Source organism: Orcinus orca, chromosome 3, assembly GCF_937001465.1.
Source record: "Orcinus orca chromosome 3, mOrcOrc1.1, whole genome shotgun sequence".
NCBI classification, from domain to species: Eukaryota; Metazoa; Chordata; class Mammalia; order Artiodactyla; family Delphinidae; genus Orcinus; species Orcinus orca.
Window position 1 is genome coordinate 11,585,818 of NC_064561.1, and position 16,343 is coordinate 11,602,160.

The 16,343-nt window shown below is 45.4% G+C and overlaps 3 protein-coding genes across 6 annotated transcripts in view; 1 reads left to right on the forward strand and 2 right to left on the reverse strand.

Annotated features, from left to right (window-relative positions):
• Positions 1-16,343, reverse strand: part of KXD1 (KxDL motif containing 1) — a 256,867-nt gene that overhangs the window by 188,936 nt on the left and 51,588 nt on the right. The gene's annotated exons all lie outside the window — the stretch shown is intronic.
• Positions 1-16,343, reverse strand: part of PGPEP1 (pyroglutamyl-peptidase I) — a 45,769-nt gene that overhangs the window by 19,865 nt on the left and 9,561 nt on the right. For all 4 annotated transcript variants that reach the window (XM_033401430.2, XM_033401427.2, XM_004277547.4 and 1 more), the window contains exon 3: positions 7,023-7,139. In XM_033401430.2, the coding sequence (XP_033257321.1) occupies positions 7,023-7,139 (117 nt within the window). The remainder of the gene's footprint in view (positions 1-7,022; positions 7,140-16,343) is intronic.
• On the forward strand, positions 4,720-5,424 carry LOC105748373 (COMM domain-containing protein 10-like). Its single transcript, XM_033400702.2, is given in 2 exon segments — positions 4,720-5,159; positions 5,161-5,424. Coding segments are annotated over 2 exon segments (696 nt in total). The 5' UTR covers positions 4,720-4,727.

Consider the following 16,343-nt stretch of genomic DNA (forward strand, 5'->3'; position numbering starts at 1 on the left):
ACTAGTATATATATGTCAATGCTACTCTCTCACTTCATCCCAGCTTATCCTTCCTCCTTCCCATGTCCTCAAGTCCATTCTCTGTGTCTGCGTCTTTATTCCTGTCCTGCCCCTAGGTTCATCAGAACCATTTTTTGTTTTTTAGATTTCATATATACGTGTTAGCATACGGTATTTGTTTTTCTCTTTCTGACATACTTCACGCTGTATGACAGACTTTAAGTTCATCCACCTCACTACAAATAACTCAATTTCATTTCTTTTTATGGCTGAGTAATATTCCATTGTACATATGTGCCACATCTTCCTTATCCACTCATCTGTCAGTGGACACTTAGGTTGCTTCCATGTCCAAAAATAAACACAAAATGGGCTTCCCTGGTGGCGCAGAGGTTGAGAATCTGCCTGCCAATGGAGGGGACACGGGTTCGAGCCCTGGTCTGGGAAGATCCCACATGCCGCGGAGCAACTAGGCCCGTGAGCCACAACTACTGAGCCTGCGCATCTGGAGCCTGTGCTCCGCAACAAGAGAGGCCGCGATAGTGAGAGGCCCGCGCACCACGATGAAGAGTGGCCCCGGTTTGCCACAACTAGAGAAAGCCCTCGCACAGAAACGAAGACCCAACACAGCCAAAAATAAATATAAATAATTAATTTTAAAAAAACACACAAAATGGATTAAAGACCTAAATGTAAGGCCACACACTATAAAACCCTTAGAGGAAAACATAGGCAGACCACTCTATGACATAAATCACAGCAAGATCCTTCTTGACCCACCTCCTAGAGGAATGGAAATAAAAACAAAAATAAACAAATGGGACCTAATGAAAATTAAAAGCTTTTGCACAGCAAAGGAAACCATAACCAAGACGAAAATATAACCCTCAGAATAGGAGAAAATATTTGCAAATGAAGCAACTGACAAAGGATTAATCTCCAAAATATACAAGCAGCTCAATATCAAAAAAACAAACAACCCAATCCAAAAATGGGTGGAAGACCTAAAGAGACATTTCCCCAAAGAAGATATACAGATTGCCAACACATGGCTGATACAGATTGAGATGCCAGTGCAGCACACACACCAGTTTCAGAGACTGGGCATGAAAAAAGAATGTAGGGAATTCCCTGGTGGTCCAGCGGTTAAGACCCTGCGTGTTAAGACTCGACTGCAGAGCACGGAGATCTCACATGCCGCGCGGTGCGGCTAAAAAGTAAAAAAAAAAAAAAAAAGTAGCTGTAGTATAGAGGGTTGAATGGTGATTCCACCACCACCACCAAAAAAAAAGAAAAGGAAAGGTATGTCCCTGTCCTAATACCTGGAAACTGTGACTGGGAACTTATTTGGGAAAGGGTCTTTGCAGATGTAATTAAGTAAAGGATCTTGAGTTGAGGTCCTCCTGGATTACCTGGATGGGCTCAAAATCCATTGACAAATGCCCTTAAAAGAGACACACAGAGCAGGGACAGAGAGAGGGGAAAGGAGAAGGTCATGTGGAGCCAGTGGCAGAGGATAGAGTGATGAGGCCACAAGCCAAGGAATGCCTGGGGCCACCAGAAGCTGGAAGAGACAAGGAAGGATCCTCCCCTAGAGCCTTTGGAGGGAGCCACAGCCCTGCTCATGCCTTGATTTTGGACTTCTGGCCTCCAGAACTGTGTGCTTATAAATTTCTGTAGTTTTAAGACACCTAGTTGGCAGTCAATTGTTACGTCAGCCACAGGATGCTAATCCATGCAGTACGATGCTTAAACAGTACTTGCGGGTGAGCACAAATGTATATGAAGATGCATGTGTGTGAAGAAGATGTGAGTGATGACAATAGCCATGGTACCAGTTAACCACTATTAAGAGCTTACTATAGGGACTTTCCTGGTGGTCCAGTGGGTAAGACTCCACGCTCCCAATGCAAGGGGCTTGGGGTTCTATCCCTGGTTGGGGAACTATATCCTGCATACATGCCGCAACTAAGAAGTCTGTGTGCCACAACTAAGAAGTCCGCATGCCACAACTAAGAGTCCACATGCCGCAACGAAGATGCCGTGTGCCAAACTAAGACCTGGCGCAGCCTAAATAAATAATTTTTTTTTTTTAAAAAAGAGCTTACTACAGACCAGGAGTTCTCAACCAGGGGTGAGCCTGCCTCCAGAGGATGTTTGGCAACATCTGGAAACGTTATGGGGTATCAAACTGGAGACACGGTGCTCCTGGCATCTCATGGGTGGTGGCCAGGGATTCTGCTCAGCACCCTACAGTGCACAGCACAGCCCATCACAGAGCAGGCTCTGGCTCCAGTGTAGCTGAGAAACCCTGGGGTGGGCTGAGAATTGTTTACTGCCCTACTGGCCTCATCTCTCTCATCCCCACCACAAACTCATGATGTTAGTGCTTGTGATAGCGAGATCTATAGTAAGAGACATACATGTGTTGGAACTTCCCTGGTGGTGCAGGGGGTGAGACACCATGCTCCCAATGCAGGGGCCTGGGGTTCGATCCCTGGTTGGAGAACTAGATCCCACATGCATGCTGCAACTAAAAGTTCTCATGCCATAGCTAAAAGCCCGCATGCCGCAACTAAGACCCAGTGCAGCCAAAATAAATAAATAAATATTAAAAATAAAAAAAGAAATATATATTTGTTCTTAGTTCACTCTTCCTGGCACAGAGCTCCTAAAACCGTTAGAGTTCCCTAAGTGATGAGAGCAATAAAGATGTCCTGTTTGGTTAATTTTTTTTTTTTTTTTTTCTGCTGCATGGCATGTGGGATCTTAGTTCCCTGACCAGGAATCAAACCCGTGCCCTCTGCAATGGAAGCGTGGAGTCCTAACCACTGGACTTCCAGGGAATTCCCCTGTTTTGTTAATGAGGTAACTTTTGGAAAGCACCTTAGAATGGGGGCTGGTTGCCAGGGGAACCAACCACATGATTAGAGGGTTGGAACTTTCAGCCCCACCCCCCTACCTCAGAGGAAGGGAGAGGGCCTGGAGATGGAGTTCAGCTGGGGAGAGTAGGGCGCTCGGGAGGGCAAAGCAGCATATGCTTGGGAGGGCGTAGGACAAAGCATACATTGTCCTATGCATCTCTTTCATCTGGCTGGCTGTTCCTGAGTTATATGCTTTTATAGTAAACCGGTAATCCAGTGAGTAAATGGGGTTCCTGAGTTCTGTGAGCTGCTCTAGCAAATTAATGGAACCCAAGGAAGGGGTCATGGGAACCCCTGATTTATAGCCAGTTGGACAGAAGCACAGGTAACAACCTAGACTTAAGAGTGGCATATGCAAACTATTTTATATAGAATGGATAAACAATAAGGTCCTACTGTAGAGCACAGGGAACTATAGTCCATATCCTGTGATAACCATAATGGAAAAGAATATTAAAAAAAGAATGTATATATATGTATAACGGAATCACTTTGCTGTACAGCAGAAATTAACACAACATTGTAAGTCAACTATACTTCAAAAAAAAAAAAAAGATTGGCATCTGAAGTGGAGGGCAGTGCTGTAGGATGGAGCCCTTACCCTGTGGAATGCGATTCTATCTCTGGGTAGGTAGTGTCAGAATTGAGTTGAATTGTAGGACCCACAGCCGCTCTCCAAGAATTGCTTGGTGTGGGGATAACCCCACCCACGCGCTGGAATTGGGTGGTAGAATTTTAGTACTTCAGTCACCCCTCGCTTCGGTATCCACAGGAGATTGGTTCCAGGTTCCCCCCCTCTTCAGATAACAACAGCTGGGGATGCTCAAGTCTCTCATCTAAAATGGCGTAGTAGTTTCATATAACCTACTGCGCATCTTCCTGTGTACCTCAGATCATCTCTGGATTGCTTACCATACCTAATAGAATGCAAATGTTATATAAATAAATAGCTGTCAGCTCAAGGCAAATTCAAGTTTTGCTTTCTGGAACTTTCTGAATTTATGTATTTATTTATTTATTCTGCACTGCACGGCTTACTGGATGTTAGTTCCCCAACCAGGGATTAAACCCGGGCCCCCAGCAGTGGAAGCATGGGGTTCTAACCACTGGACCACCAGGGAATTCTCTGGAATTTTTTTTCAAATATTTTTGATCTGTGCTTGGTTGATGCCTGACTATTATTATTTCCACCTGTCACAGGAGGAAACTGAGGCACGGGGAGCCCAAGGAGCTTCCCTGAGACCTCACAGCTCATCAGTAGCAGCCTGGACCCAAAATGCTTCTTCTTTATTCCTTTCTATATAGTGAGACATTTTTAAGACATCTTCATGCCTTAGGTTTTCTTTTTAGCTAGAATAAGGCAGGACTATATAGACAGTAGAGGAAAAAGCTCATTCACAGAACCTTCAGTCACATCTCACTGAGCCTCCAGGTCCCCCTCTGTAAAAAGGGACAAATTCTAATTTTTTTAAAAAATAAATTTATTTATTTATTTTTGGCTGTGTTGGGTCTTCGTTTCTGTGCGAGGGCTTTCTCTAGTTGCGGCGAGCGGGGGCCACTCTTCATCGCGGTGCGCGGGCTTCTCACTGTCGCGGCCTCTCCCGTTGCGGAGCACAGGCTCCAGACGCGCAGGCTCAGTAGTTGTGGCTCACGGGTCCAGTTGCTCCGCGGCATGTGGGATCTTCCCGGACCGGGGCACGAACCCGCGTCGCCTGCATTGGCAGGCAGATTCTCAACCACTGCGCCATCAGGGAAGCCCCCAAATTCTAATTTTTAAAAAAGAGTTTTGAGGGAGCTTCAAGGATGGCGGCATCCACGGCACTGACTCTGCAGGAGAGCCCCAGCATGAAAAAAGCAGTGTCGCTGATAAATGAAATAGATATAGGAAAACTTCCACGATTGCTCACCCCAATTCTTCAAAAACTTCACCTGAAGGCTGAGAATAGTTTCAGTGAAGAAGAGGAAGAAAGACTCCAAGCTGCATTTTCTCTAGAGAGACAAGATCTTCACCTAGTTCTTGCAACAATATCATTCATTTTAGAACAGGCCCTATATCACAATGTGAAGCCAGCTGCTTTGCAGCAGCAGTTAGAGAACATTCATCTTAGACAAGACAAAGCAGAAGCATTTGTCAATGCTTGGTCGTCTATGGGTCAAGAAACAATTGAAAAATTCAGGCAGAGGATTCTCGCACCCCACAAGCTGGAGACGGTCGGATGGCAGCTTAACCTTCAGATAGATGGCTCACTCTGCCCAAGCAAAACTAAAATCTCCTCAAGCTGTGTTACAGCTAGGAGTGAGCAATGAAGAGTCGAAGAGCCTGAAGGAAGTTCTTGTGGAATTCAGTCACAAGGAATTGTTTGATCTCTATAACAAGCTTGTGACCATACAAGCACAGCTGGATTCCCTTACAGGATGTTCTCCAAGACTTGTTTCTCTATACACTCCTGCCACCTTATTATTTTGCACTGAAGATAAACGGCCAGGTTGTGTTTTCTGAAGGATTCATTAGCTTTCTTCTTGTAAATTATATGGCTTATTGCTTCTTATCACAGTAACGGCCAAGGAAGATCATTGTTCTGAGTACAGATGTTCTAATATACATTCTCTAGTTCTGTGAGCCAACAGCAAGCAATTGTTAAGAACACTTCTGTTTTAAAGGAAACAAAAGTGAATATCGTATTGTTTTTACTGTCCTATTTTTGCTTTATTGCCTGACCTTTTTGTTTTTTACATACTTGATGATACTTTTATGTATCAAGAAGGGTCCATGGATACAAAGTGTAATGTGTACCTTAGAACACAGAACTTCATTAATTACAATAATAAAAATAAGAAAGTAGCCACATTCAAAAAAATTTTTTTTATTGGAGTATAGTTGATTTACAATGTTGTGTTTCAGGTGTACAGCAAAGTGAATCAGTTATACATATATCCACTGATTTTTAGATTACTTTCCCATATAGGCCATTACAGAGTATTGAGTAGAGTTCCCTATGCTATACAGTAGGTCCTTATTAGTTATCTATTTTATATATAGTAGTGTGTGTATGTTAATCCCAACCTCCCACTTTATCCCACCCACCCACCCCTTACGGGACAAATTCTACTTGAGGTGCAATGAGAGGGCTTCTTAGAAAGGAAGATACCTCCAGCCAGCCCTGAAGGATCTGAATCAGCAGGCTAGGGTCGGAAGCTGAGTGAGGCCCCCACAAAGGGGACTGGGACTGCACTTGTCAGAGATACCAGCCCAGGTAAGTTCCCAGATGGCTCCTGCCCAAGGTCTTGGCTGGGCCAAAACTACCTCTGTGGGAGGGTGTGGTTCCTGCCTGTCTGGCCTCCATTCCATCATATTGGGTTAAAACCACAGCTCTCTCCCACAGCTATTTTCCCTTTGTGGACCACCCTCCACTTCTTCTCATTCTAGGAGGTTTGGAGAGAGGTGACACCACCCTCTGGCCACCGGAGTGGGCATGTGGGACTCAGGCTTCACAAATCAGAGCATTCCTTCTTCCCCAACCATAGTGATTGGCTCAGGGACTGGCCTGTGACCCGAGCCAGCCAATGAGAATCAGCCATAGACTTTGGGGAATTATTTGGAGGAGAGGTGTTCTCTTTCTGCTGAGCGGCTGAGTTGGGAGGATATCAGCCAGCAACCACCTATCTTTGCCACAGCAAAAGCAAAGTGGAAAGCAAAGCAAAGCTACGTGGTCAAGAGAGGAGGCTGACGACATTGGGTGAGCACCTGAATCTATACCACCTGAAGCACCTGAAGCTATACCTAAAGCATACCAACATTTGGGCTCAAGCTGGGTTGAGGTGTGATTTGACTGTCACTTATCACCAAACAGGTCATGACTGATACAGAACTCAAGTGGGACAGAACCAGGCTCTGTGAAGTTCCAGATGTTTGCTTTCCTCCCTCACCTCTAAGGGTAACCCAGGAAAGTGCGGCACTTTAGGAAATAAGGCTGTGGCGTCAGCCATGTGATCAGAGCAGGAACAAAGTCACACAAGCCATCCACGTGTGGGGCGCCCACCTGCAGGTCCTGATGGGGAAGCACCTACCTTTCCCCCACTCATCTTTGCCCCATTTACCTGTGGACTGTGCTTCTCCCACAGAGCGGGGATGAGCCTCTGGACTGTCTTGTACTCCACTGGAATCTCATACACATGCAGGTCCACGCTGTCACCGAGCCCCAGCTTCTCCAGCTCCTGGGAGCAAGAGCAGAGGAAATGTGGCATTAGGTCAGGGCTGCAGGGATAACTAGATCCCTGGGGACAGAGTGACCTATCCTCAGAAGACAGGCGGGGTTCCTGACTCACTGCAGAGCGGGAAGGCACATGCGCTGGCCTATCCCAAAGATCCTCCCTCAGCCCCTTCCCCACCCCCTCTCTCAGCATCTCCGTGGGCAGCAGCATGATACCATGGCCTCTGAGGCTAGTCTCCTGGATTTGAACCCTGCCTGTGGGGGGAAGGGCAGTGACTTGGGCAAGTCACTCAACCTCTCTGTGCCTCAGTTTCCTCATCTGTAAAATGGGGATAATAAAGTACTTACTTCACAAGGTAGTTATAACAAATGAAGGAACTAATTCACGCTAAAGAGTTCCAAGCAATGTTTGGCATACTGTAGGGACTCGAATAATGTTGACTACCATTACTACTATTATTTTTGTTGTTTGTTATTACGCTCTCCCTTTGTTACACCTGTTAAGAATTATTTATAGACTTGGTGCATGGTAGATAGCAGGGTCTCAACATATATTTACAGATGGACCCAACTCCTTAGGGAGCCTCTAACCATCTCAGGAATGAAGGGGTTTAAGAACATCATGAATTATAAACAAAAATGGGCTATGATGACCCCAAATTTCATAGCAGCACTATTTACAATAGCCAAGACATGGAAGCAACCTAAATATGTCCATCAACAGATGAATGGATAAAGAAGATGTGATATATATATAAATGGAATATTACTCAGCCACAAAAGAGAGTGAAATAGGGACTTCCCTGGTGGCACAGTGGTTAAGAATCTGCCTGCCAATGCAGGGGACATGGGTTCGAGCCCTGGTCCGGGAAGATCCCACATGCCGCGGAGCAACTAAGCCTGTGCACCACAACTACTGAGCCTGCACTCTAGAGCCTGCAAGCCACAACTACTGAGCCCACGAGCCACAACTACTGAGCCCACGAGCCACAACTACTGAGCTCACGTGCCACAACTACTGAAGCCCACGTGCCTATAGCCTGTACTCAGCAACAAGAGAAGACACTGCAATGAGAAGCCCGCACACTGCAACGAAGAGTAGCCCTCGCTCGCTGCAACTAGAGAAAGCCTGCACGCAGCAACAAAGACCCAACACAGCCAAAAATAAATAATTTTTTTAAAAAAAGAGTGAAATAATGCCATTTGCAGCAACATGGATAGCCCTAGAGATTATCATACCAAGTGAAGTCAGTCAAGCAGAGAAAGACAAATACCATATGATCTCACTTATATGTGGAATCTAAAAAGAAATGATACAAATGTACTTATTTACAAAACAGAGACAGACTCACAGACCCAGAAAACAAACTGACGGTTATCAAAGGGGAAAGGGCAGGGAGGGATAAATTAGAAGTTTGGGATTAACAGATCCACACTACTATATACAAAATAGATAACCAACAAGGACCTACTGTACAGCACAGGGAACTATATTCACTATCTTGTAATAAACTATAATGGAAAAAATCTGAAAAAGAATATGTATACATAAGTACATACATATATATGTATATATAAATATATATCTGGGAAAAAAGGGCTATGATGGATCACCACATGCGTACTTTTCTGGGGAAACACGGATGCTTTCCTCAGATTCTCAATGTGGCAGAGCCCATGACTGGGCCTCCTTCCCCCAGATGGCCCACAACCCAGAGCACAGCAGACCCAGAACCAACTTTCCCGGAGGAATGATGATCCTGGCAGCTCTGGCGTCCAGGGGTGAGCAGAGACGTTCAGGGATGAAGGTTTCAGCTCAATATCAAAAACTGAGCATTCTTCATGGTAAAATTAATACCCCAAATAATGATTATCGGTCAGGCTGTTTCATATTATTCTCAGATCTCATGCTACCACTTTGAGACATGCTACCACAATTTGGACATGCTACCACTGGCGGATGTTCCAGAGTTCTATGGGCAGGTCCCAGGCGAAGCAGTTTTTGCATCTGGCCGTGCCGAATTCACTAGAGGTGAGCTCTTTTTTTTTTTTTTTTTTTTTGGTCACGCTGCGCGGCTTGTGGGATCTTAGTTCCCCGACCAGGAACTGAACCCAGGCCCACGGCAGTGAAAGTGTGGAGTCCTAACCACTGGACCACCAGGGAAGTCCCGAGAGGTGAGTTCTTGCATCTCCTGCAGCGGCTGCAGGATTTCTTTGTCTGGTTGCCTTGACCTTGCTATACCCACGCTATGCCAAATCTGTGCCCCACTGACTGCAGTTGCTCTGGAGAGTATCCGATGCCTGGAACAGCAGGTCTTTCCTCACTGATAGATAATTCCAAATTGCTCCCCAGAGAGGTCACCTGGAGACAAGGACATCTGGAGGGTAGGTGGGGCGAGGCAGGTGTGTGTGCGGGGGGGAGTCTCAAATGCCAACACCAGGATCTGGGACCCCAGCCCTCTTGCTAAGCCCAGTTACGTGTGACATCAGGAAGCCCTCCCCGCCGGACAGAAGAGGGCAGAGCGCAAACCTGCTCCCCAAACGTGGTGCACGGTGAGCTGCAGACACTGATGGGTAGAGGGCTGGGGGGGAGGGTGGTTATATTTTGTGTGAGATCTATTTTAAAAGACGCTAAAGAGAAAACTTTGTAAACTATTTAATTTCTCCCACAATCATTTTTCTTAGTCACTAATATTTTTATTCTTCATGCTCCTTTGTCTTCTCAACTCCCTGGAGTGTGGTGGTGGGAATCAGAGGGGACTTTCTTCAAGGGTTTATGGATTCAGAGACGAGGCAGGCCTGGTGCTCGCTGGCACACAACCATGATTCCTACCTGACCGTATTGTTTTTTACACCATTGAACCCCTGAGAAGCGCTGGAGGTTTTAGATCTGTGCTCCCTGTTTCCATTCCCGTGATTTTATCAATATTCACCCTGTTTGTGCACGCTGCACGCCCGGAGTGATTATTCTGAATGGCCACACATTAAAAATAATAGGAGGTTATAGACCACTGTTTGCTTGACGCTTGTTGGATACACCCAAGTTTTGTTTTGGCAAATTGATTTGGAGATCAAGCCCCACCTCCTCCCCAGCACTGCCCCAGCCTCCTGTCCCCCAAGGCAGCATCTAAAATCACAACGCAGGCTTTCCCTGCTTCCGCTCTGCTGTGACTCCTGCCACGCTCAGAATAAAAATCTTAACTCCCCACCATAGCCCACAATGCCCTGAGGGGTCGGGATGCTGCCCTCCTCTCCCTTTGTCCCCCTTCTGCTCACTTCTCCCAACACAGCCTCCCACATACCAGACTCACTCCTGCCTCAGGGCCTTTGCACTGGCTATTCCCTCCACTTAGAATGCTCTTCCCATCACTTTCCAGTCAGTTGACTCCTTAGCCTTCATGTCTCAGCCTCCCAAGAAGACATTCTGGATGCCCAGCCTGCTTTACATGCTCTCTTCGTCCCACAGGTCAATGTCTTGGCCACGGCCCAAGATGTGCACACATTCGGTGCTGGTGAATGTCGGCTGAACAAGTGAGCAGTTCAAGCTTGGACTGAGAACAAATACAGACCCAGGTGAGCCTGGGCAAGTACCCGACCCTCCTGAGGGTGCCTTGTTTTTCTTAACTGTAAGTGGGGGTTTGGACTCACTGCTGGCTGTGACCGCTTTCCTTTTCATCCTTTCCTACATTTAAAAGTAGCTCCTAACTATTTGCAACAGCTGAAGTATCCATCACTGGATGAAAGAATATAAACAAAATGTGGTCCATCCATACAGTGGAATATTACTCAGCCATGAAAAGGAATGAAACACTGACACATGCTACAATGTGGATGAACCTTGAAAACATCATGCTGCATGAAAAAAGCCAGACACAAAAGGTCACATATTATATGACTCTGTTTATGTGAAATGTCCAGGACAGGCAAATCCACAGAGACAGAAAGCAGATCAATGGTTGCCAGGGGCTTGGGGACTGGGGATGGGGAGTGACTGCTAACGGGGACAGGATTTCCTTTTTGGATGATAAAAATGTTCTGGAATTAAATAGAGGTGGTGGTTGGACAACACTGTGAATGTAATAAATGCCACTGATTTGTATACTTTAAAATAGTTTTATACTATGCAAGTTCATCTCAATTTTTTTAAAAAGGAAAAAAGCAGCTCTTAATTGCATGGATGGTGGAGGGTAGGAATCAGGGGTGGAGCCTCTAGAGCCAGGTGACCAGGTTTGTTCTCCCTCCCCTCCCCTCACTCCCTGGCTGGGTGACCCTGGGTAAGTCACTCAACCTCTCTGTGCTTTAGCTCCCTCATCTGTAAATGGGTGAACAGTAGTACCCATGTCATAGGGAGAAAAAATAAAATAGAAGAAACTAGAAAAAATAAAACAATGTTAAATTATATTTTAAAACATTAATGTGTTTCCTTTAAAAAAAAAATCCCAAAAAATCAAAAAAAAATCCAAAAAAAATCCAAAATTTCTGCCTAATATGGCATAAGTGAAAAAAAAATAGACAAAATGTGTAAAATAACAGTTTTCAGACGTGGAGTTGAGGAGTCAAAGCTGAGGTTCTAGAAAGTGTAAGAAGGCTACAGTTTGCAGAGTGGAGTCCTGGACAGGAGGTACCTGGGGGGAAGAGGAGGTAGGAGGAGGGAGAGGAGGGGGGAGGGGAAGGGGAGGAGGGAAGTAGGTAGAGAGAGTGTGTAGAGAGGGAGAGAGGAAGAGAGAGGGAGAGAGAGGGAGGAAGAGAGAGAGAGATCAATCTAGAAGTTGATCCAGAGATCTTTTGAGAGTCCGAGGACTGATGGGTTTACACGCATGCAGAGGCCAGGGATAGAGCCACTTGAAAGGAACAGAGGGAACAAGCCTCCGAGCTCACACCAGGTTGGAAATACTTGTTCCCACCAGCCAGAGTGGAAAAACTTCACAAGGAAGTGGAGAAAAATTAGCCCCAGAGCAGAGACTGCTCTGGTTCTGCCTAACAAAACTGAACAGCAAGCCTGGAAAGGAACTGTTTCCAGTAGCTTAATTGTATCCCAGAACAAAGATCAAGAATATTTTGAGGAAATACAAAAGGATACAGCATGCCACAAGGTAAAATTCACAAGGTCTGGCATCAGTTGAAACTTACCAGGCATGCAAAGAAGCCAAAAACTACCACCCATAATGAAGAGAAAAATCAATCAATAGAAACAGGACCGGGGGCTTCCCTGGTGGCGCAGTGGTTAAGAATCCGCCTGCCAATGCAGGGGGCACGGGTTCAAGCCCTGGTCCAGGAATCCCACATACAGCGGAGCAACTAGGCCCCTTAGTCACAACGACTGAAGCCCGCATGCCACAACTACTAAAGCCCGAGCACCTAGAGCCCAAGCTCCGCAACAAGAGAAGCCACTGCAATGAGAAGCCCGCGCACCACAACAAAGAGTAGTCCCCGCTCGCCACAACTAAAGAAAGACCGCACGCAGCAACGAAGACCCAACGCAGCCAAAAATAAAATAAATAAATATTTTTTAAAAAGAAAGGAAAAACCCTGCTATGTAACCATTGTAAATATAAATTTAAAAAAGAAAAGAAAAGAAACAGGACAAGGGAATTCCCTGGTGGTCGAGTGATTAGGATTTCACGCTTTCACTGCTGATGGCCCGGGTTCAATCCCTGGTCAGGAAACTAAGATCCCTCAAGCCACGTGGCATGGCCAAAAAAAAAAAAAAAAGAAAGAAAGAAAGAAAGAAAAAGAAAAGAAACAGGACCAGAAACAACACAGATGGTAGAATTAGTAGATAAGGACATGAAAATAGTTGGTATATATATGTATTTTTTTTTGCGGTACGCAGGCCTCTCACTGTTGTGGCCTCTCCCGTTGCGGAGCGCAGGCTCTGGACGTGCAGGCTCAGCGGCCATGGCTCACGGGTCTAGCCTCTCCGCAGCACGTGGGATCTTCCCGGACCGAGGCACAAACCCGTGTCCCCTGCATCGGCAGGCGGACTCCCAACCACTGCACCACCAGGAAAGCCCCAAATAGGCTAGACCTTTTTTTTTTTTTTTTTAGTTGGAATATTTTTTAAAAGCCAGACAGATCAAGTTTGAAGCCCCCTCACCCCGAGTCTGGGTCCCATTCCCATACTTCAGAAGAAAGTACTGTTAACAGCACACACACCCATGCAGACCTATTTCTATCCCTTCTACACACCTATCCGAGAAAACACATAGTATTTAACTTTACATCAATTGCATCCTTCAGCAACTATGCTTTCTCCACTCAGCAGTTGGTTCTGGAGATCTAGCTACATTATTACATGTAAATCTTGTTCCTTTCCCTTTTCCCTGCTGCATAATATTCCATCTCAGAAATTAGCTGGATTTAAACATTCCCCTACACTGGAATATTTAAGTGGCTTCCAATTTTCCTCAGTTTTAAGCCATACTGTAGCAAGCATCCTTGTGCACATTCCTCGCACCCATGTGTGAAGCATAAATGCTAAAAAGTGACCTAGTTGCACTGCAAGATCAGAACATGTATGCTAGTGAGTGATACTATCAAATTGAAGCCTGCTTTTCTTTTCTTTCTTTCTTTTTTTTTTTCTTTTGGCCACACCACAAGGCTTGCAGGATCTTAGTTCCCTGACCAGGGATTGAACCCGGGTCACAGCAGTGAAAGCCCAGAATCCTAACTACCAGGCCACCAGGGAACTCTTGAAGTCTGCCCTTCTGACCTCAGACTCAGTATATACTAGAGGTAGGGGAAAAACTTAAGGGTTTATAAATGAAACTTCCCTTAATCCCCAAAAGGAGACCCAGTGAGCTCTTTTCCATCTTAAAAACAAATTCAATGGCACCAAAAGTACAGACAATAAAAGAAAAAAAAAGAGAAATTAAGATTTCATAAAAATGAAAAAAAATTGTGAATCAAAGGACGCAATAAATAGAACGAAAAGACAGCACCTGGGGTGAAAGAAAATATTTGCAAACCGTGTATCTGACAAGGGATCTATATCTAGAATTGACCCTTGAACACCACGGATTTGAACGGCATGGGTCCACTTATATGCAGATTTATTTTCAACAGTAAATACTACAGCACCACACAATTCGAGCTTGGTTGAATCTGCAGATGCAGAACTGTGGATATGGAGGAACAAAGCATATGGAAGACTGACTGTAAGTTACAGATGGGTTTTCCACTGTGCAGAAGGTAGGTGCCCCTAACGCCCAAGTTGTTCAAGGGTCAACTGTATATAAAGAATGCTTACAACTCAATAATAATAATAATAATAAAAACCTAACAACTTAACTTTAAAATGGGCAAAGGACATGAATAGACATTTGTTCAAAGAAGCTATACAAGTGGCCAATAAGCACAAGAAAAGATGCTCAACATTATTAGTCATTAGGGAAATGCACATCAAAACCACAGTGAGATATTATTTCACACCCACCAGGATATCTTAAAAAAATGGAAAGTAACAAGTGTTGGCAAAGATGCGGAGAAATCGGAACACTTGTGCACTGCTGGTGGGAATGTAAAATGGTGCAGCCCCTGTGGAAAAACAGCTTGGTGGTTCCACAAAAAATTAAACATATAATTATCATATGATCCAGCAACTCCACGTCCAGGTATATATCCAAAAGAACTGAAAGCAGGATCTTGAACAGATCTTTGTATATCCTTGTTCATAGCAGCATTATTTACAATAGCCAAAAGATGGAAACAACCCACATGTCCATCAGCTAATGAATGGATTAATAAAATTTGGTATATCCATACAACAGAATACGATTCAGCCTTAAAGAAGAAGGAAATTCTGACAGATGCTACAACGTGGATGAACCTTGAAAACATTATGCTGAATGAAAGAAGCCAGACACAGAAGAACAAAAGCTGTATGATTTCACTTATATGAGGTCGCTAGAGCAGTCAGATTCATAAAGACAGAAAGTAGAATGACGGGCGCCAGGGACTGGGGGGAGGGAAGAATGGGCAGTTAGTGTTCAATGGGGACAGGATTTCATTTTGGGAAGATGAACAAGTTCTGGAGACGGATGATGGTGACGGGCGCACAACAGTGTGAATGTACTTAATGCCACTCAGCTGTACACTTACAAATTGTTCAAATAGTAAATTTTATGTTATGTATATTTTATCACAATTTGAAAAAGAGAAAGCAGGAAGCTACAGTCTATATCAGTCTCCTTACCTTTGAATGGCTCCCTGAACACAGACCCTAAAGGCATCTGCTGTGTGCTGACACCAGGGGCTCTCAGAAGCCTGTTAAATTTTTTTTTTTAATGTGAACTTTTTTTTTCTTTTTTTGTGGTACACGGGCCTCTCACTGTTGTGGCCTCTCCCGTTGCGGAGCACAGGCTCCAGACGCGCAGGCTCAGCGGCCATGGCCCACGGGCCCAGCCTCTCAATGGCATGTGGGATCTTCCTGGACCAGGGCACAAACCCGTGTCCCCTGCATCGGCAGGCAGACTCTCAACCACTGCGCCACCAGGGACTCCCTGAACCACTTTTTTAAAAGTCTTTGTTGAATTTATTACAATATTGCTTCTGTTTTATGTTTTTGTGTTTTGGGCCGTGAGGCATGTGGGATCTTACCTCCCCAACCAGGGATTGAACCCGCACCCCCTGCATTGGAGGCAAAGTCTCAACCACTGGATTGCCAGGGAAGTCGGTCAGGAGCCTCTTAACAGGAAGACAAACAGCTTCCCTCGGGCCTCTGCCCCTGAGTCCAGGATCTGAGCACATTACTCCCTGCAGCCCAAGCCGTTCCCTGTGCACCAGACTCTCTCCATTGGAGATTTTGAATTTGGCTCTTTACCAACTGTACTTCATTTGTTGAAAGCTGGGAACTGTCAGATTCCATTTTGATGTTGTTGTGGGGTTTTTTTTGTTTTGTTTTGTTTTTTGTTTTTTTGCGGTACGCGGGCCTCTCGCTGTTGTGGCCTCTCCCGTTGCGGAACACAGGCTCCGGACACGCAGGCTCAGCGGCCATGGCTCACGGGCCCAGCCACTCCGCGGCATGTGGGATCTTCCTGGACCGGGGCACGAACCCGTGTCCCCTGCATCGGCAGGCAGACTCTCAGCCACTGCACCACCAGGGAAGCCCCAGATTCCAATTTTAAATCCTCCACAACTTTCTGGAATTCGTTTCTGCCTTTTCTCTCAATCTCAATGGAAAACCTAAAATCTACAGAGTATGGGACTT